Below are 22,610 nucleotides of genomic sequence, written 5' to 3'. Positions count from 1 at the left end.
ATGAGTCAGAGATAAAAATCTTAGTATAGCGAACTTTGCTCTTTATTGACTTTAGTAATTAGTATTGGCCTAGATCTAAGAAAAATATACCATTAATTATAGTTACATTTGAGAATCTGATAAAAGATTTGGACCATCTCTTTAGAAAAATGGAGGTTTTTTCACACCTTTACCTTTCAGAGAATTCATGGATTCCCTAAATATTGCCTTTAGGCCATCTATCATCTTCCAGTTAAAATTCTTAGCATAGAGAGGCAAACATACACTATCACAAATTATAATACACACTATATTTTAAAATGCTTAGAGAATCCCTTAAGAGTGGTAAGAATGTTCAACATAGCTTGAAATATTAGTTTTTCATGATGAAAGAGAAAGGTGTTTATATCTTTTGCTTTCATTTTAACCATGTGAAAGGATGAGATTTAGAGCATTCCCACCATATACAAAAATAAACTCAAGATGCATTAAAGACCTGAAATCATGAAACTCCTAGAAGAGAACCTAGGTAGGACACTCTTTTGACATAAACTGTAGTAATATTTTTTGGGATCTGTCTCATAAGGCAAAAGAAATAAAAACAAATGGGACATAATTAAACTTAAAAGCTTTTGCATAGCAAAATGAAGAGACAACCTATGAACTAGAAAATATTTGCAAATGATATAACTTACAAGGGGTTAACAGCCAAAATATATAAATAGCTCATACAGTTCAGTATCAAGGAAACAATCCCCCCAAAAATGGGCAGAAAATTTGAATAGACATTTTTCCAAAGAAGTCATATAGGTGGCTAACAGGCACATGAAAAGATGTTCAACATAGTTGATTTTTGGCAGAAACCATCACAATTCTGTAAAGCAATTATCCTTCAATTAAAAATAAATTTAAAATTAAAAAAGTGTTCAACATAGCTAATTATTAGAGAAATACAAATCAAAACAACAATGAGATATCACCTCACACCTATTAGAATGCCTATCATCAAAAAGCCTAAAAATAACATATTGGCAAGGATACAGAGAAAAGAGAACTCTGCTACACTGTTGGTGGGAATGTAAATTGGTGCAGCCATTATGGAAAACAGTATGGAGGTTCCTTAAAAAACTAAAAGTGGAGCTACCATATGATCCAGCAGTCCCACTCCTGGGCATATACCTAGAAAAGAGGAAGACTGTAGTTCAAAAAGATACATTCATCCCAATATTTTCAGCAGCCTTTTTAACAATAGCTAAATATGGAAGCAACCTAAGTGTCCAACAAATGAATGGATAAACAAGATGTGGTTATGTATACTATTGAGTATCACTCAACCATAACTAAGAATGAAATTCTGCTGTTTGCAGCAGTGTGGTTGTACCTAGAGAATATTATGCTTGTAAAACAAGTCAAAGAAAGGCAAATATTGTATGATATCACTTGAGTGTGGAATCTAGAAAATGAATGTACATAACAAAACAGAGATGGATATAGAAAACAAACTTGTAGTTACCCATGGGAAGAGGGAGAGAGTGGCAAGATAGGGGTAGGGGATTAAGAGATACAAACTGCTTATGTATAAAATACATGCACAATTAGGATATATTTTAGAGCACAGAATTATCACAGTTATAACCATGATCTTGTAACTTTTAATGGAGTGTAATCTGTGAAACTGCTGACTTACTATGCTGTCCACCTGAAACTAATATTGTAAATCAGCTATACTTCAATTTAAAAATATAGCCATTTGGATCTTTGACAACTTTTTATATCTACAGACATATGTGAGCTGGTTTGAATTTGAACAAGAGAGTTAGAACAACATAGTTGAGGGAATTCCCTGGTGATCTAGTGGTTAGGACTCTGTGCTTTCCCTGCTGGGGCATGAGTTTGATCCCTGGTCAGCGATCTAAGATCATATAAGCTGCATGACAGAAACAGTTCAGTCAAAAGCACTTCCACACACCAACTGCTATAACAACATTGCTCTATCTGTTTATTTCTGATAAAGACAAACTGTATTTTTTTCCAGTGTTCTTGCATGCCATCAGAAAGTTGCCATATTTTATCATCATAAACCAGGGCCTAGATTTTACAATTAAGAGATATATTTATTCTATGAAACTGACTACCCATGAAAGAGTAAAAGGAAGATTACATTCCCTAGTAAAGCTGAAAGATAAGATTATTTGCAGAAGGAATTCCTACAGGAACTTTATAATGCACATCCATACTTGCTAGCTTGGATCACTATCTTAGCGCTTATGTGATTATAGGGAGACATAATGGGTTTAGAATTTTCCTAAGGGTACTGGGCCAGAATTTTTCTGTTAAGGTAGTTGGTGCAAACATGATGAAGCTGGGCTTTGACCTAATTAGCACCCTCTCCAACCATTCCAGAAAACTAGCCAATGAAAGTTTCTTCTGAGACCCAGTCAGGACATCTGGTTTATGAGAACACTGTACATAAAGACCACGGTTACTTTCATGGCTCAGTTTCATAAATTTTTCTCCTTTGAGGTCTTGTGGCTGCTGAAATCTGAAGCTTCTTTTAAATTGTAACCAAAATTAAACTTAGGAACAAAAACCTTTGGGGTTCTCAGCGGAGCTTATTTATTGTCCAAACTAGAACAGTCAGGTTGAAAAACAAGTATTCATTTAAAGATGACTTTAAAAAAGTCAAGAAGTCAAGTGTACAGCCCTATTTATGATGTAGTCATTTTATACAATCAGAAGTATGAAGTGATTATTATATTATTTTTGACAATTTAAAAAATACTTCTTTAGTGGAAAACTCTTCAATGGTTATTACCTTGGTAGAAATAATGCTTATTAGTGGTCCTTGAAAAACCCTATTTTAAAATAAAATAATAGCTGGCTGAAGCAGAAACTGTGGCCCATTCATAATGTCTGATAGTTCCTCTTTAAAAAAAAGATTTGAGAAGATCTGTCCATGTATGATTTGGAGGGGGAGGTGCTCAATAAGTGAAACATCAAATTTTAAGAAAAAAATCACTAACTAGATGGTTGGGTCTATATCTCTAACTTGTATTTATTGCTTAACAGAGATCTCTGCTTTTCTGCAAATCCACTGAAGGGTTGTATTAATAATTGGTAATTTCTTGTTCACAGCGTGAATATCGTAAAGACTATGAAAAGTCAAAAACTATCTACACGGCACCTCTTGACATGCTCCCACTTACTCATGCTAAGAAATCTCAGGCAATTGCCAGTGATGTGGACTATAAGCACCTCTTACACAATTACAGCTACCCGCCTGACAGCGTTAATGTGGACCTTGCCAAGAAGGCTTATGCACTGCAGAGCGATGTGAGTAACCAGACTTTCTCTATTCCTGCTATTTAAGGTAGAAACTGAGAAGAGTTTCTAAGCCTAGTGATGTTTTTGGCAATTCTCATCAGTGTCTGCACTGTCTTCTGTATGTAGCAAATATGTGATGAGAAAATGATCCTGGGGATTCTATGAGAGCACAGTCTTCAGGGTTAGAAAGGCCTGGGGCTGGCAGGCACCCCATCACATTGCTTTTGGGAAACTGATCAACCTTGCTGAGTTTAGAGTCTTCCTTATAAAATTGGAATAATACAAAAGAATTGTTTTGATTATTTAAATGCATTCAAAATACTCTTAGCATGGTGCCAGGCCCTGGTGAATTCTCAATAAACATTTGCTAGTGTTCTTGCCTGGAGAATCCCAGGGACGGGGGAGCCTGGTGGGCTTCCGTCTATGGGGTCACACAGAGTCGGACACGACTGAAGTGACTTAGCAGCAGCAGCAGCAGTATCCATTAGCGTAATTATCACATTCATCAGTCAGTAATTTTTTGTATAGGTTGCTATCTTGTCTGAAAATAAAATGTATGATTTCTCATATTACTTTTTATAATAGCTGGGTTTTTTCCTGCAGATCAAAACTTCTTTAGAGAAATTGATTTGTCTGATCTATACAATTGAACACCTTGTCCTAACAATTCTGTTTTTTTTAGTGGTAAAATATGCATAACATAGTGTTGGCCATATTTACCATTTTTAAGTGTACAGTTCAGTAGCAGTTAATTACATTGTTGTAAAATCAATCTCAGAACTTTTTCATCTTACAAGAATTAAATCTTATGTGCATTAAATAATTCCCCATTTCCTCTTCCTCTCAACCCCTATCAACCACCCTTCTACTTTGAGAGCTGGAATACTCTAAAGATCTCATATCAATGGAATTATGCAGTGCTTGCCTTTTTCTGATTGGCTTATTTCACTTAGCATGATGTCCTCAAGGTTCATTCATAGTGTTTGTGTCAGAATTTCCTTCCTTTTTGAGGCTGAATAATGTTCCATTTTGCATGTATATATGTGATTTGGTTTATCCATTCGTCTGTCAGTGAACATTTGGGTGGTTTCCACCTTTTGGCTATTGCGAATAAATGCTACAATGAACATGAGTGCGTGAATATCTTTAAGACCCTGCTTTCAATCCTTTTGAGTATATACACAGTAGAATTTCTGGATGATAAAATAGTTCTGTTTTTAATTTTTTGAGAAACTGCTATACCGTTTTCTATAGCAGCTGTACAATTTTACATTATCATGACTAAAAATTCTATTTTATGCATTATTATCCTTTTGGTTCATTTTGTTATGCTTTTTCCTCCCAACTAGATCACAGTTTTCTCTAAGGCAGGACCCAATGGTTTCTTGATTTTTCATTCCATTTAAAAGGCCCCCACTGATCTAAATTTTGTATCTAGAGTATATGTTTTAGGTATCATCTATGGCACTCCAGTACTCTTGCCTAGAAAATCCCATGGATGGAGGAGCTTGGTAGGCTGCAGTCCGTGGGGTCGCTAAGGGTCAGACATGACTGAGCGACTTCACTTTCACTTTTCACTTTCACACATTGGAGAAGGAAATGGCAACCCACTCCAGTGTTCTTGCCTGGAGAATCCCAGGGAAGGGGGAGCCTGGTGGGCTTCCATCTATGGGGTCGCACAGAGTCAGACATGACTGAAGTGACTTAGCAGCAGCAGCAGCAGCATAGCCAGACAAGAAGAGTTGGTTAAGAGTAGGTTATTATTTTAATAGCATCAAGTAACTGTCCCCCAGATAGGTTCAATTCCAAATGATAGCTGCTCTCCATAAGCAAATTATTGAATACAACTATTTTAAAATGCACTATTAGCTAATGGAGAAACACTCTTAAGCTGACCATTACACATGAAGGCAATGTGTGTAAACACTTAGTACAAATAATTACTATTAAGTCTTATCAGCAAATGAGCAAAATTATCCATCTTCAATATGGCCTTCAGTGACATAGAAACACAGTATTAGTGTTCTACTGAGCAAACAGATCTGATGATCAAAATATAGCAATTTCATTTGTTCTTTGAAATACAGTTTTGAATTTAGCATTTTCCAGATTGGAATTATAATTCCGCATACTTGGGAAATAAGGATGAAGGAGAATATATGCCAACTAGAAAGAACAGTGAAAACCTAAAGACTTAAAATCTCTCCCCAAGGAAATGTTTAAAATAACTTCAATGCATGGAGTAAGGAACCTGGTCAGAAATCTTACAAGCATTTTTTGGGGAAAAATGTTAATGATTTTACAAATAAGGATGGCTCTGAATAAAGAAGTGTAACCTTTCTCTTGGTGTTCTAGGTCGAATACAAAGCTGACTACAACAGCTGGATGAAGGGTTGTGGCTGGGTGCCTTTTGGGTCCTTAGAAATGGAAAAGGCAAAGCGAGCGTCAGACATTCTGAATGAGGTACAGCCATGACCTCTCTGTGTGTCACAGAGTCGTGAATGTGTCGTGTTAAACCCCCAAACCATGGGAAAGGGCCTCCTTTACCACTTCATTTTCTGGTATTGTTGCTAGAGGAAGAAACCAAATTATCACGTGTATGCATTATCTCAGTAGATAATTGTACCCCTTCACATCACCAAAGTCATTTATGTTAACCATTAATGGCAGAAATATCTTCAACAACTTTATCAAGGTATAGTTTGCATACCACAGAATTCACATGTTTTAAGTGTACACCTTGACACGTTTTATTAAATCCATATAGTTGCATAGCCATCCCTACAACCAAATTTTTTTTTGAATGGTAAACGCATCTTTACTTTTCAGAAGCAACCTAGTAAATGAGTAATATACTTTAAAATACATAAAACAGGAGTGAAATCATCATGGTCAAGGTAGGCTGGACTGGAAATTCATTGGATGTATCAAGAGATTAGTTCAAGGTTGCTTCAATTTTGGCCTTGGGTTTCATGAGATTCCCCCTATAGTTAGGAATGGTTTTAGCAGCAGGAAAAACAATATTTGAAATTATGGAGGCTACTCACATACTTTGCCTTCAAAATAGTTAGGAGGGAGTTGGCGGCTGGAATATATTCAGTGATGTCAGACCCACAATTGAATTTTAAGATGCTAATTGTTTTCCCCCCAAATTCCCACACCCATTTTCAACCCCAGACAATTACAGATCTTCTTTCCATCTCTATAATTTTGTATTTTCCAGAAATATCTTTTGAATTAGGATTCTTTCACTTAGCATAATGTTTTTGAGGTTCATCCATATTTCTTCATGTGTCCGAAATATGTTTTTTATTAGTAGTATTCCTTTGTATGGCTATATCACATTTTGGTTGTCCAACTGGGCATATGGATTTTTCCCCCAAAAAATATGGTGATTGTAAATTATGCATATAATGACAATTATGGAAATACTTTTCTTTGAAGTATTATTGTTCCCTGTGCTATATTCTTAATGACTTTGAAGTAGTGTATATATTCTTATTCAGTCTAAAAGGGAACAGTGGTGATCCTGGGGTTCTTAAAGCAGTCCCTTGTCTGACAACGGCTGAACATTACCACTGCTGTAAGGTGAATCCGTCATCCAGGAAGTTAGGCCACACAAAGCAGGATCAGAGGTGCTAAGTGAGGGTTGTCTTCCACACCCAAGTTTTTGTTCTTGTTGCTTTGTCCTGCTGTTTGTTTTGGGTAGAAACTCCTTTATCTACTCGAGAGATCATTCAGAAAGAGCTCTTCTGGGTTGGTGGTTTTCAGAAGTCTGAAGTTGGAAGAGGGGATGCTTCTATATACACAAGAGAGGGATGATAATGTGCATGAAGGGGGAGAACTAGGAAAAGAATACAGGAATGAGGCAGCTAGAGGTGGATAGCTCCCAGCTGAGATACCTTCCCACCATCCCCTCTCCTGTGTCTCCTCAGCACTTTGGTGATAACATGGATTAACCACATTAGGGCTTGCAAAGTGAAAGTCCTCCCTTCTTTGTTCATAATCCAGAGCTGTTGCTCTAGTTCCTCAACTGGAAAACTTAAGTTGCTGATGGAGCAACAGGGAAAATGGCACCTCTGAGAGCTTCTAGGGCTTCCCTGGTGGCTCAGAGGTTAAAGCGTCTGCCTCCAATGTGGGAGACCCGGGTTCGATCCCTGGGTCGGGAAGATCCCCTGGAGAAGGAAATGGTAACCCACTCCAGTATTCTTGCCTGGAGAATCCCATGGACGGAGAAGCCTGGTAGGCTACAGTCCACGGGGTCGCATAGAGTCGGACACGACTGAGCGACGGAACGGAACGGAACGGAGAGCTTCTAAGTGTCATGTAAAACTACTCCACTTGTCCTTGCCTCTTTTCTGTTAATCCTTTAGAAAGCTCTGTGAGGTTTCAGGATCCTACTGAGCTGACAGTGCCTTTTATCATATCATAAGCAAGAAATTAAGAGAGTGAAGTCAGTTCCTGAAAGTGTATTGGTTCTGTACTGTCCCCAAACAATTGAAAATTAAAATGATCTCTTTAAATGCTGGCTTTTGTATTGTATTCATTCCCCCTGCACCCACCCAAGCCAACAAAGAATCTACTATTTTTACATTTTAAAAATCAGGAAAAATTACTGTCCTTCCAAAATGAATTTATGAGATTTTGATACATATTAGCCTTTGGTGAAAGTAATATTCTTTTTCCTCTTTTTAATTCATCAAACAGAAAAAATATCGCCAACATCCAGATACTCTCAAGTTTACTTCAATTGAAGATGCTCCAATTATAGTACAATCTAAGATTAACCAGGCACAGAGAAGTGATGTAAGTGCTAATTCTCTCTGTATTTAAATGTTAACTAATACAAATATATGTGTATTCCAAATGTAATGATCACCTGTACTTATCATACAATCTAAAGAGACTCAAGTATGTGAGCAACAGTGTAATCCCTCAGCTTTTCATTAATAAAATTACACCCTATTTATATCTTTAGAAGATTATGTATTTTGTGCTGACAATTTTTTTTAGCACAATTATACGTTGCTTTCCAAAGACAAGGTAAGAGGGACTTCTTTGATAACCTGAAACACAAACCTGTATCTAGGAAAATTAGGAAAGCGAATGTAGATACTACATCATATGAAGGAGTTACTATTTTAAGTCAGAGCTAAGACAAAAATCATGCTTAGTAAAAACTACCCCTAAGTTCCGTTACTCACTGGCCACAAAGTATAATATATGTAGTTGGTGAATCCTACCCTATTATCTTCTGCTATGCTCAAAAAAGTGTCTGGAGGTTAACTTTGGGTCACCTCCTTGGGCTCCTAGGTAGGTACCCTGCCTCAATCTAAAGGTTCTTAGCTCATACCAAGGGACTTTTGCCAAGGCTAAACTGGCATTAAGATCAGACCCTGTGCAGTAGCCTAGGAGACCTTAAATGCCTACAGATATTTTCAAGTGAATATGGGGATGGCTTTGAGTGTGTGTTTCATTAAAAACTCTATGCAATGTGATCTGCTCAGAAATATTCCTGTGCCATTAAACACTTTCCTGTACTTTATTCGTTTGTTTTTGCTTTTTATTCCCTTTCAGGTTGCCTACAAGGCCAAAGGAGAGGAAGTTATTCACAAGTACAGTCTGCCAGCGGACCTGCCTCAGTTCATTCAGGCTAAAGTCAATGCCTACAATATCAGTGAGGTGTGCACGTGTTTTCAGCTGCTCATGGGGGGTTAAGCCTTTCTGCATGTGGTCTGAGTTATCTTCAAATGGTATTTTTCTTACAGAATATGTACAAAGCAGACTTGAAAGATTTGAGCAAGAAGGGATATGACCTGAGAATTGATGCGATTCCCATCAAAGCTGCCAAAGCAGCCAGGCAGGCGGCAAGTGACGTAAGTCTAGCTGGTGGTCTCCTGTGTGTAACCTGAAAATGTGGGCTGGTGGGCTTGTTACCCAAGTTACCACGTCTGCTGTCCCTGACTTGGAGTAAGCCAGGCTGAAACTATTCGGGAAGGGAAGTTCTCTAAACAGATCTGAATTTTCTTGGGGGTAAGGATTTGTATAACCTTGACTTATCTGTTCTAATCAAGCCCCCTATTCTCTTCTTTAATCCACAAATTCATGTCATTCCTCTGATAGATATAAAGAAGTTACTTGCTGTTTACATCATCATAACCTCCTGATGGTAAACTTTTATCTCAAAACTTGCTTAATTTCTATGAGTTCTCTCTTTCCCGTACCTCTCTTTTTACTTCTTTGCTTCTACAGACTGATGAATGGACTTCCAGTGTTGGAGCCCCTAATAGTCAGTTATTAGGTTTCATTACGGAGAAGGCAATGGCAACCCACTCCAGTACTCTTGCCTAGAAAATCCCATGGATGGAGGAGCCTGGTAGGCTGCAGTCCGTGGGGTCGCTAAGGGTCGGACACGACTGAGTGACTTCACTTTCACTTTTCACTTTCACACATTGGAGAAGGAAATGGCAACCCACTCCAGTTTTCTTGCCTGGAGAATCCTGGGGAAGGGGGAGCCTGGTGGGCTTCCGTCTATGGGGTCACACAGAGTCGGACACGACTGAAGTGACTTAGCAGCAGCAGCAGCAGCAGGTTTCATTAAAGTTAAGACTTGTTTTTCTTTTCCTATCTTACTTCAATCCAGATGGAAATTGAAGTCACTTCCTCTGTGAGATTTAAATAAAATGGCCTCAAGGCCTTTCCTGCTGTCCTGCCGGAAGTGGCATGCCCTCCCCACCATTGCTTCCTTGCCTGAGGCTTTACCTTTTCTGACCACTTCAGGCTCCTGATTTGCGCAGGATGGTTTTGCTCTGGCTCAGCTGGGCTCTCCTTCCCTGGACTTATTCCTTCTCCCCTGCATGATCCAGAGATGGAACACAGCTGGTGCTGCTTAGTATCCTTCCAAATTCCAAGTACAACTTGACTGATTGTTTGATATGAAGTTAACACTGCCCCAATGTAAATACACCAAGATTGAATAATGGAAGTCCATGTCCTAAAAGCCCTGTTCCAGGACTTCTCACTGATCCCCTTTCTCTGTGGTGTTCCCTTCTAGCCACCCCATCCCAACATTCACACAAACCTTCCCTCATGTCTCGGCTTCTCAGCTTCCTGGGCTGCTTCCCTGGTCTCCTCAAGGAAGCTCAGTTCTCTCCATTTTATTATTCAGAGCCAGTTAATGTTGCACACTACTTGTTCTGGGTCTCCTTTTGAATATGCAAAGACTCGTTAAAATTGTACTATTACTAGTAAAATTCTTCTACTACTGCAACTAAAATAGCCAAGTATTTGGTTTTAGAAGCATACTATAATTGGTGGAGATTGTGAAATATTTGGGCTTCCTTGGTGGTTCATATGGTATAAGCCACCAGAGGAGTCCAAATATTTAAAGTTTCATTAGTTTCTATCACTGTTGAAGTGGAAAAGAACTTGTTTTACTTTGTCACTGATATGGATTATAGTAACATCCCCACCCCAACCTTTCTTGGGTGGCAGAAACAACTACAGGCAACCAATGGACTAGCATTTTAATTTTAACAGGCTACATTTCAAATATATAGAGGCCAATATCAAATTGTTTGGTTATGAAAATAATTTCTGGGGAACTCAGTTGCTTCAAATCACGGTCTCAACGATCAGTAAAATCTTCCTCACTTAAAAAATATACCCACCTTTTTTTCCCAATAGGTCCAATACAAAAAAGATTATGAAAAAGCCAAAGGGAAAATGGTTGGCTTCCAAAGTCTCCAAGATGATCCTAAACTGGTTCATTATATGAACGTGGCCAAAATACAGTCAGACCGGGAGTATAAAAAAGACTATGAGAAGACAAAGACGAAACACAACACGCCCCATGATATGGTCAACATTCTGGCAGCTAAGAAAGCTCAAGATGTTGCCAGCAATGTCAACTACAAGCACTCACTCCATCACTACACCTACCTGCCTGACGCCATGGACCTGGAGTTGTCTAAAAACATGATGCACATACAGAGCGATGTAAGTGATGTTTACTCCTCAAGACAGTCTCCCTCTAAGGTGGGAGCTTGTGAGAGAAGCCACTGCCTGGGGCACTCACTGCTCTCTTCCCCTTTCGCTGTAGAATGTCTACAAGGAAGACTACAACAACTGGATGAAAGGCGTAGGCTGGGTACCCATTGGCAGTCTGGAGGTAGAAAAAGTTAAAAAAGCAGGTGATGCCCTGAATGAAAAGAAGTACAGGCAGCATCCAGATACCCTCAAATTTACCAGCATCGTGGACTCCCCAGTTATGGTCCAGGCAAAACAGAACACACAGCAAGTCAGTGATGTGAGTACAACAAAGCTGAGCCTGCAAGCAGATGGGGGGGAGGCTTTAAAAAAATCAGCTCGCCATTTTTATTCTCTGGACAAATTTGAAAATTTTATTCTGTTCCTTTTAGAATTATTGTTTTATTTAAAAATAATAATTATAATTATTTTTACTTTGGATACTAACATTTTCTATTTTGCTTTTTTCCTTTCTTTTTAAAACATCTTCTGGTTTTAACTGTCTCGAAATTCTGTGTTATTGAATAAATTTGACACAGTACAAAACATTCTATTCTTAAATCCCCACATCTTATTGTGGCAAATTCATCATAGTCCATTCTATATAAAGATCTCTGTATTTGCTTTTCCTATGTAAAATATTAATACAGTGAAATAACACACAAGTAGTTGATTTTGCACCTCAGAATTCATCATACACAATTATTAGACTTTACTTATGTCTTGGTGGAGATTAGTAAATTGTTTGCCTGCCTGTCCATAAACAATGTATATGCTCTGGATAAAGATAGATCTAAAGGAAATTTTGGTGTATAGAAGAGTAATAAAGGGACATCAAAAGCACTCACTCATTAATTCAATGAATGAATGTTTTTGACTACTTTCCACTGTATTATGTGCTGATGATATAAAGATAGATGAGGATGAGTAGGATGTAGGATAAAACAAATACAGGACAAGAGTATAAGACAGAAGCAAGGATAGAAACAGCATCACCATACAGAGAGACAAATGTCACAGGAGAGGCAGGTGCCAAGTAGGTACGAGGGGAGAGGGCAACTCCTTGCCAGAGCCTTTCTGGCAAATAAGAAATGCCACTTTCCTGGCAAAACGAAAAACATGACTGTCAAGAACTAGTGAATGGAAGGACAGTGAAGGATGGAGAATGCAGGATTATAGCCAATTATTGAAGGTCTTGCATGCTAATTCATAGTCTGGACTTCAGTGAGTAGGTAACAAGAAGTTCTGAAGATGTTTAATCCATGGAGTTCTATAATGAGATCTGTGTTTTAAAAGTAATTGGCAGGGAATACACACCAAGGAAACCAGAATTGAAAGAGACACATGTACTCCAATGTTCATTGCAGCACTGTTTATAATAGCCAGGACATGGAAGCAACCTAGATGTCCATCTGCAGACGAATGGATAAGAAAGCTTTGGTACATATACACAATGGAGTATTACTCAGCCATTAAAAAGAATGCATTTGAATCAGTTCTAATGAGGTGGATGAAACTGAAGCTTATTATACAGAGTGAAGTAAGCCAGAAAGAAAAACATCAATACAGTATACTAACGCATACATATGGAATTTAGAAAGAGAGTAACCTTAACCCTGTATACAAGACAGCAAAAGAGACACAGATGTATAGAACAGTCTCTTGGACTCTGTGGGGAGAGGGTGAGGGTGGGATGATTTGGGAGCATGGCATTGAAACCTGTATATTATCATATGTGAAACGAATCACCAGTCCAGGTTCGACGCGTGATACAGGATGCTCAGGGCTGGTGCACGGGGATGACCCAGAGGGAGGATTTGGGGAGGAGGGAGGTGGGAAGGGGGTTCAGGAGGGGGAACACATGTACATCCGGGGTGGATTCATGTCAATGTATGGCAAAATCAACCAATATAATATTGTAATTAGCCTCCAATAAAAATATAAAGGCATGTTCTTTAATAAAAAAATTTTTTTTTAAATAAAAGTAATTGGCAAAAAATGCCAAGGTTATATTGGAGAAGGGGGAAATATTGGAGGCAAGGAGAAGAATTCGAAAGTTGCTACAGAAATTCAACAGAAGCCTTATTTGGGCTTAACTCAGGCAATAGCTGTGGGAAATGAAACGTTTAGAAGGTGAAATTAATGAGATTCTTAGAATGAGTAGAGATGGTTTCTAAAGGGAGTGAGGAAGAAGTGAAGATAGCTCTTAGATTTCTGCAAGGAATTATTTTGTATTTGGGGATTCATTTAGATATTAGTCATTTCAGATTTTACTTCTGATACATGTACACCGGTTTCCATATGTTATTCCATGCTAAAGAAGTGGAGGTATATACAATAAATGATATCAAGAGATGAAAAATCTGCTTGAGATTCTGGTTCTGTTTTAGTTTTAGAAATTAACCAATTTTTAAAAAATTATCAAGAGGAGGACACAGTACAATTCCTACGCCACACATTTTGATGTCTTTCAGACATCTTTAAAATGACAAAATAGGGCAAATTTGAAGTGGTAAACCTTTTGCATATGCTAGATTTACATGTAAGCACCTTTACATTATGAGAAAATTATTATGTGCCTTACTGATATGATTTATAATAGAAAGTTTTTTTTAGCAGAATTGACTCATTCTAGCTAACTTTTTCTAACAATAAAAAACAAATGAACAAAACACAAGACTGTAAGAACTACTAACTCTACTAACAAAAAAATGACTTTTTTCTGGCTTCAGTGAATTGTTTTATTCATATTAGGATTTCACATTTGAACTCATTTTTTATTCATTTTTGTCAAGCAAAGATTTCAATTTTCTTAGGATTTTTTTCTCTCCAATACAGAGGCTGTTGTGTTTTCCTTAAGATATCAAGATCTTGAGTTTCTTAAAATAGGACGATGCCTTTGATCATTTTAAACAATAGAAATACTGGGAGATTATGCCAAGAAAAACTCCTTTAAGCATGTGATTAATATATTTTCCTTTTTGTACCATCCATAATGCATTTTATTTTTGTGACTATGTGTTGCAGATCTTATACAAAGCTAAAGGAGAAGATGTGAAACATAAATATACGATGAGTCCTGATCTTCCTCAGTTTCTTCAGGCCAAGTGCAATGCTTACAATTTAAGTGATGTAAGTATGGTTTTTGGTGGGGTGTGAAATCCAGACCTGATAATAAAATAATAGAATTTTAGAGTATGACAAGGCCTTGACAATTTAGGTCAATTTTCTCTGTAACCCCGTTAGATCATACCTCATAATGATTGTTCTGAACTTCTTGAGTCGGCCTTTTCAAGTGTGGTGGTGGTGGTTTAGTTGCTAAGTAGTGTCCAACTCTTGCGACCACACGGACTATAGCCCACCAGGCTCCTCTGTCCATGGGATTTTCCAGGCCAGAATACTGGAGTGGGTTGCCATTTCTTTCTCCAGGGAATCTTCCCCACTCAGGGATTGAACCAGTGTCTCTTGAATTGTGGGCAGATTCTTTACTACTGAGCCAGCATGTACTAGGACAACTCTTAGGGAATAACCTTTTTCTTTGTTTAGACCTCAACCCCTATTCCTCTCATTTTCCTAGTTTTGCGCATGGAGGAAGTTTTTAATCCTCCAGAAAAATAAGGATAAATGATTTTTCTTTTTAACCAATAACCCTAAAATTTTTAAAGCTAACTACAGTTCTTTCTTTCATAAGATGGAACAGTTTCATTTTCTCCAGTTGGTCCTCACATACTGTGGTTTCTAGAACCTTGATTACTCTCCTCTGGATCCACTCCAGTATCCCTCTTCAATATGTGCCTAAACCAGACTTGGGTGAATAATTAGTACAGAGTCTAATAATTTTATGCTGTATAAAGTATGACATTTTGCTAAAGTGACTTTTTTAAAATTGAAATATAGTTGATTTACCATTAGCGTGACTTCTCAAAACAGTGTGTGTTATAGGAGATTCTTCTAGCTTCTCTGGGAAAGAACAAAACGATCCCAGCTGTCAGGGAATCACTGTGGCTAATTACCCCACAGCATGCCGACGTCTTTTTCCTTTTCCCTCCCAGGTGTGTTACAAACGGGACTGGCATGATTTAATAGCCAAGGGCACCAATGTGCTGGGTGATGCTATACCCATCACTGCAGCCAAGGCATCGAGAAACATTGCCAGTGATGTGAGTAAAAACTCTGGGTGAAATATTGATGGATTGCATTTTTTAAAAGTAATCAAATGGGTCCTTGTTAAAGTGATACCACATTGAAAACAATATGTTGAATTAATGACATTGAAATTCTCCACAAATACTGCTTTGAAAACCTGTCACTTTTTCAATAATTTGTGATTCTTTTCAGTTGACCCCACTTGGTACAGCTGTCATAAATCTGAAAGCAGCTTTCTCCTCTGATTCATAGCCCAAATTACCTTCCCTGACACATTTCCCTCACAGCTCACATTTATTTTCAAGGAGAGCACCCTGACTGACACTAACACGTTAAATTCAGATGACTGCCTGCATTATAATTGTATTAAGAAGGTTAAGAAGATGTTAGATAAAATGGATAGATTTTATAAACCAAATGGGAAAAGCCCACTTTTCTAGAATATAATTTTGATTTATTTCATCTATTCTGATACCCATTTCATCTGTAATAGAAAAAATATACACTTGATTTCTTCAATCATTGAAAAACAAAATTTTCCAAAAGCATGCACACCCATTGATTTCACTGTTGTGCCCTATTCCAGTGGCTACAGTTTCTTTTTTAACTTTTTATTTTGTATTGTGGTACACCTCTTCCAACAACACAAGAGAAGACTCTACACATGAACATCACCAGATGGTCCACACCGAAATCAGATTGATTATATTCTTTGCAGCCAAAGATGGAGAAGCTCTATACAGTTAGCAAAAACAAGACCAGGAGCTGACTGTGGCTCAGATCATGAACTCCTTATTGCCAAATTCAGACTTAAATTGAAGAAAATAGGGCAAACCACTAGACCATTCAGATATGACCTAAATCAAATCCCTTATGATTATACAGTGGAAGTAAGAAATAGATTTAAGGGACTAGACCTGATAGAGTGCCTGATGAACTCTGGACGGAGGTTCGTGACATTGTACAGGAGACAGGGACCAAGACCATCCCCATGGAAAAGAAATGCAAAAAAGCAAAATGGCTGTCTGAGGAGGCCCTACAAATAGCTGTGAAAAGAAGAGAAGTGAAAAGCAAAGGAGAAAAGGAAAGATATAAGCATCTGAATGCAGAGTTCCAAAGAATAGCAAGGAGAGATAAGAAAGCCTTCCTCAGCGATCAATGCAAAGAAATAGAGGAAAACAACAGAATAGGAAAAACAAGAGATCTCTTCAAGAAAATTAGAGATTCCAAGGGAACATTTCATGCAAAGATGGTCTCGATAAAGGACAGAAATGGTATGGACCTAACAGAAGCAGAAGATACTTAGAAGAGGTGGCAAGAATACACAGAAGAACTGTACAAAAAAGATCTTCACGACGAAGATAATCACGATGGCGTGATCACTCACCTGGAGCCAAACATCTTGGAATGTGAAGGCAAGTGGACCTTAGAGAGCATCACTACAAACAAAGCTAGTGGAGGTGATGGAATTCCAGTTGAGCTATTTCAAATCCTGAAAGATGATGCTGTGAAAGTGCTGCACTCAATATGCCAGCAAATTTGGAAAACTCAGCAGTGGCCACAGGACTGGAAAAGGTCAGTCTTCATTCCAATCCCAAAGAAAGGCAATGCCAAAGAATGCTCAAACTACCACACAATTGCACTCATCTCACACGCTAGTAAAGTCATGCTCAAAATTCTCCAAGCCAGGCTTCAGCAATATGTGAACCGTGAACTCCCAGATGTTCAAGCAGGTTTTAGAAAAGGCAGAGGCACCAGAGATCAAATTGCCAACATCCGCTGGATCATGGAGAAAGCAAGAGAGTTCCAGAAAAACATCTATTTCTGCTTCATTGACTATGCCAAAGCCTTTGACTGTGTGGATCACAAGAAACTGTGGGACATTCTGAAAGAGATGGCAATACCAGACCACCTGACCTGCCTCTTGAGAAACCTGTATGCAAGTCAGGAAGCAACAGTTAGAACTGGACATGGAACAACCGACTGGTTCCAAATAGGAAAAGGAGTACGTCAAGGTTTTCACCTTTTTTATTTTATTTTATTGCCACCCTGTTTATTTAACTTATATGCAGAGTACATCATGAGGAATGCTGGGCTGGAAGAAGCACAAGCTGGAATCAAGATTGCTAGGAGAAATATCAATAACCTCAGATATGCAGATGACACCACCTTATGGCAGAAAGTGAAAAGGAACTAAAAAGCCCTCTTGATGAAAGTGAAAGAGGAGAGTGAAAAGTTTGGCTTGAAGCTCAACATTCAGAAAATGAAGATCATGGCCTCTGGTTCCATCACTTCATGGGAAATAAATGGGGAAACAGTGTAAACAGTTTCAGACTTTATTTTTTTGGGCTCCAAACTCACTGCAGATGCTGATTGCAGCCATGAAATTAAAAGATGCTTACTCCTTGGAAGGAAAGTTATGACCAACCTAGATAGTATATTAAAAAGCAGAGACATTACTTTGCCAACCAAGGTCCGTCTAATCAAGGCTGTGGTTTTCCCCGTGGTCATGTATGGATGTGAGAGTTGGACTGTGAAGAAAGCTGATTGCCGAAGAATTGATGCTTTTGAACTGTGGTGCTGGAGAAGACTCTTGAGAGTCCCTTGGACTGCAAGGAGATCCAACCAGTCCATTGTAAAGGAGATCAATCCTGGGTGTTCTTTGGAAGGACTGCTGCTGAAGCTGAAACTACAATACTTGGCCACCTCATGCAACAAGTTGACTCACTGTAAAGACTCTGATGCTAGGAGGGATTGGAGGTGGGATGAGACGGGGACGACCGAGAATGAGATGGCTGGATGGCATCACCGACTCAAGGGACATAAGTTTGAGTGAACTCTGGGAGTTGGTGATGGACAGGGAGGCCTGGCGTGCTGTGATTCATGGGGTCGCAAAGAGTCGGACTCGACTGAGCGACTAACTGATGAACTGATGATAGCCGATTAACAGACAATGTTGTGGTAGTTCCAGGTGAACAGTAAAGGGACTCAGCCATACATATACATGTATCTATTCTCCTCCAAACTTCAAAGAGGCTGCAATTTTGGTTTGAGACAAGAAAAGAAAGAAGCCACAAGTACAGACCATGTAGAAGATAGGGTATAAAAATTCTACAGCCTTCCATGCAGAGCTGGTACTGAAAATGTGTTCCTCAAAGGTTTGCCCATTACTATGAAATCTAGTTTAAGGAGAAAGTGAAAGTCTAAAATATGACAATATCATTCCTCTTTTTAGCCCTTACATAGAACTCTTTCTAATATGTCTAGAAATCACTTGGTAATCCTTTTGCCTGCTAAACTCTTGTTTCTAAATCAGTGCTTAAATGGCAGGAGCAGAGCATCTTCAGAGTTTGGGTAGATTTGAATTTTTGTACATAAAAATTGAGGTTTTGATCTATTACCTGGAGTATAACTTAATCTATACCCCATTGCCAATTTTAGCCATGAGAGACCTCAGACAGCAGAGCTTTTGTAGTTTGGTTTTTACTAACAGGGAAGGGGAAGTGGTTCCTCCCTCATTCTTCAGTTCCTCAATTCATCTGCACGCTTCAGCAGTGAGCTTGGAGAATAGCTGCTGAGAAATGGGTTTGGGTGAAAGCCCAACTTCTTACTTGCTTATGCAGCGCCCAAGCTGATGCCACTTAAAAAGGAGAGGGTTTTTTAAAACCATATGAAGTTGACCTGAGGCATCATAGTAATGTTTTCTATCCTCCACCCCAAAGAGATAGGAGAATAAACATCTTTCATATAGAGTTCTTTAGAGTTTCTTCTGCACCTGTTGTATACCTACCACTGGGCCAATCAGAATAGAAAACAAAAGTATTTCTAGTATCCTGTGATGTGAACTAACATGTTGGATTAGGAAAATTCACATCCTTGGAAAACCAAGAGAGATTGGTCTTACATTTTGGAATGTGTCATGTTTATATTAAGTATGAAAACTCAGTGGGCTTTATATGAAGTTTAACATGCAAATCATCTATAGAATTCATAACAAAAGAAACTGGTCGTGAATTTATCATGACGCTCATTTATAATGTAGTACTGCTGGAAATAAATGCTTTCACTCTAAACTTTCTCAGGTTGGAGGGTGTTGGGTAGAGGTTGTGGAATGCATTTCTTGTGTAGTCTTTCAGAAAGTGATAATATTTTTTGTGTGTGAATATACTTGCTGCACCCAATGTTCCCAGTGCTTAGGACTTCGCTAACCAAATTCTTCCTCTGCAGTATAAATACAAGGAAGCTTACGAGAAGGCAAAGGGAAAGCAAGTGGGTTTCAGAAGCCTCCAGGATGATCCCAAGCTGGTCCACTATATGAATGTGGCAAAGTTACAGTCTGATCGTGAATACAAGAAGAACTATGAAAACACCAAGACCAGCTACCATACTCCTGGGGACATGGTTAGCATTACGGCTGCAAAGATGGCCCAGGATGTTGCCACCAACGTCAACTACAAGCAGCCGATACATCATTACACATACCTACCTGATGCTCTGAGCCTTGAGCATATCAGGAATGTGAATCAAATTCAGAGTGATGTGAGTATATATAATATAGCAGACCTAGAGATGTTTGTAATAAATGGGCAATCATTTCTTCCTAGTTTAGTTAGACTTTGCAATACAATAAGATATTTGAAAAATGCACTAAAATACACAGTCATGATTGAAACAGTAAGAAAGGCATGGTAAGCAAGCTGTGTTTTACTAGCTTTCTGTGCTTTCATCACAATCATTGACATCTTTATTAACTTATGGATCAAATATAGCGCCATATTCTACTAAGTACATAAGCCACCTTGGTTCTCAACAAGAGGGAATGGTTGCTCCTGGTGGGCCTGCTTCAGTGGTGATATGTACAATGCAGAATATGAGCATTCTCTATTCTTTCTGAATTCAGGAAAGTTTGTTTGTTTTAATTCGAGGTCACACTCCCATGTATGTGTCTCTATATAGCGAGTCATCTATAGTGAACCAGGAAGGTTTTGTGATTGCAGCATGACTCATGGATAGCTATATGAATAAGGTGTTTAATATTCAGGGCATTTCCTGCTGCAGGGGCCAGGTTTTTGTAAAAATTGTCCTCGGTAAAAGGAAGAAATGGTGTTCATTTATTGTTGCTCAATGAGAATGTCTCTCTCACACTGAGATAGAGAGGTCTAGGTGGACAGTGTGGGTGAAATACGAAAGTTGTGGAGTTTTCAGTGAAATCAAAGGGAAAGCCCAATTTATTGTCAAAAGAAGCATTTTTAAGCAGTACCTGTGGAAATATGTGTCCTGGATTCCCTCTTGGAATGTATAATGCACTCTAATGACAGAACTGCTTTTTCTTATGATCAAATTCTGGGTAAGAAGCTCTGTGGCAGACAGCCAAGAGCGCCACTGTAGAAACAAGCATGCTGACAGGCTGCTCTTCCTTCGCCCTGGATAGAATTGCAGATTTCCAGAACATCCCTTGAGTGTGCTCTAGGATATCTTCTCATCTGAGATTACTCTCTTACAGAATGTATATAAAGATGAGTACAACCACTTCTTCAAGGGCATGGGATGGATTCCTATTGGTTCTCTGGAAGTTGAGAAGGTCAAAAAAGCAGGCGATGCATTAAATGAGAAAAAGTACAGACAGCACCCAGATACCATCAAGTTCACAAGTGTGCCTGATTCCATGAGCATGGTTTTGGCTCAGCACAACACAAAGCAGCTAAGTGATGTAAGTGGTTTCCCCTCATATGGTTTTGTCTGTGAATAACCCCATGACCAGCTACTCTACCGTCCTTCTTAACTCAATCTGTGAGTATGCATCTGTGTTAGTAAATGAGCTGCTTTCAGAGCTAAATTCAAAGGGTTTTACCTTTGAAGCAACTTGAGACTTGAAGAACAGGGAGGAGAGAAGGACGATGTTCCACGTTTGCTTTATTTTTGGAGTCTGTGTTATTCATAAGCAGACCCCTACATTATTGATGTGGAAAGAAATTATCACTATTATCATCTGTGACCTTGTCTGAATTGCAAACCCAAGATATTTATTGCTCTGAGTTTCAAGAGTTCTAGCTAGGTAAATGAGAAGAAGGCTAATTAATATCTTAATCTTTTTGCCCCAAAAAGAAAACCATAGCCTGATATTTTGAGAAAGGCCTCTAGGGAGGGGGGAAGGAGTTTACTTTCAGAGTCATCTGGAGTCTCCTTTCTAAGCTCAGGTCTATCTGGACCCTTTTTCTTAGTCAGAGGCCAATAACAATGCTGTGTTTTACCTCATTTGATAAGTTCAGAGTCATGTTACAATACCTCCACCAGAAAGAGAGCGGTAAGTAGAAAACAAAGGAGGGAAGAAATTATGTGTGTTTGGTCCCAGATATTTGAAGATGGGAAATGCATTCTTTGGCTTGGATTTGACGGTTAACTGTGGATTTTATTTCTTAGACCAGTCCCACATTACCAAAGGTGTTTCAAGATTAATTCAATTTTAGTGGCACTAAATGGTGTAGATTCTTACAACTTCTCTTATACTGACAAAGTGTCACTTTTCACTGTGTTTTTCCTGTTAGTTAGGAAAACCCTACGCTCAGTTTATGAAGAACTCCTTGTCCCAGTAAATGCCATCAACATCTCCTTAGTTACTCAAGCTTGAAACCTGGCCGTCACTGACACCTCGCTGTGTGAACCCGTGTATCCAGTGCATCTGCTGAGTCACCTCCCCACTCTCTCAGTCATGCTGTTTGGAGCACTTCCGTCTTTCAGCTGCCACCAGCCCTAGTCCGGCCTCCATCTGTCTCACGTGGACAACTACAATAATCAATTATCTGGACTCCCTGCCTGAGGTCACACATGACAACCAAAAAGACTGTCTTAAAACATGAATCATGTCCTTCTCGTACTTAAAGCCATCTAGTAACTTCTCCTCGAACTCAAAATCTAAACTTGTTAACTTGGTTGAAATGAAAAGGCCCTCAGCTCTGTGGCCCTGCCCTCCTCCTGTCTAATCCTCCTGGGACCCCCTCAGAGCCCTCTGTGACCGTCAGTCTCACAAGCTAGCCATGCCTTTCCAGACCCAGGACTCTGAATGCTCCTCTTCTGCCCAGGCCCTTCCCCTTTCTTCACATTTGAGCATCAGTGGTACCTTTCTAGAGAGCCTT

At 38.9% G+C, this 22,610-nt stretch overlaps 1 protein-coding gene across 17 annotated transcripts in view; it reads left to right on the top strand.

Moving 5' to 3' along the window:
• The window catches only part of NEB (nebulin), a 216,973-nt gene that overhangs the window by 36,596 nt on the left and 157,767 nt on the right, over positions 1-22,610 (top strand). For all 17 annotated transcript variants that reach the window (XM_055398670.2, XM_055398685.2, XM_055398684.2 and 14 more), the window contains exons 28-38: positions 3,115-3,312; positions 5,659-5,766; positions 8,011-8,109; positions 8,881-8,985; positions 9,072-9,179; positions 10,990-11,301; positions 11,405-11,611; positions 14,359-14,463; positions 15,384-15,491; positions 19,705-20,016; positions 20,981-21,187. In XM_055398670.2, the coding sequence (XP_055254645.2) occupies positions 3,115-3,312; positions 5,659-5,766; positions 8,011-8,109; positions 8,881-8,985; positions 9,072-9,179; positions 10,990-11,301; positions 11,405-11,611; positions 14,359-14,463; positions 15,384-15,491; positions 19,705-20,016; positions 20,981-21,187 (1,869 nt within the window). The remainder of the gene's footprint in view (positions 1-3,114; positions 3,313-5,658; positions 5,767-8,010; positions 8,110-8,880; positions 8,986-9,071; positions 9,180-10,989; positions 11,302-11,404; positions 11,612-14,358; positions 14,464-15,383; positions 15,492-19,704; positions 20,017-20,980; positions 21,188-22,610) is intronic.

Source organism: Moschus berezovskii, chromosome 2 (assembly GCF_049115385.1).
Source record: "Moschus berezovskii isolate FMDL1 chromosome 2, NW_MosBer_1.0, whole genome shotgun sequence".
Lineage (NCBI taxonomy): Eukaryota > Metazoa > Chordata > Mammalia > Artiodactyla > Moschidae > Moschus > Moschus berezovskii.
This window is presented reverse-complemented; position numbering and strand designations above follow the sequence as displayed.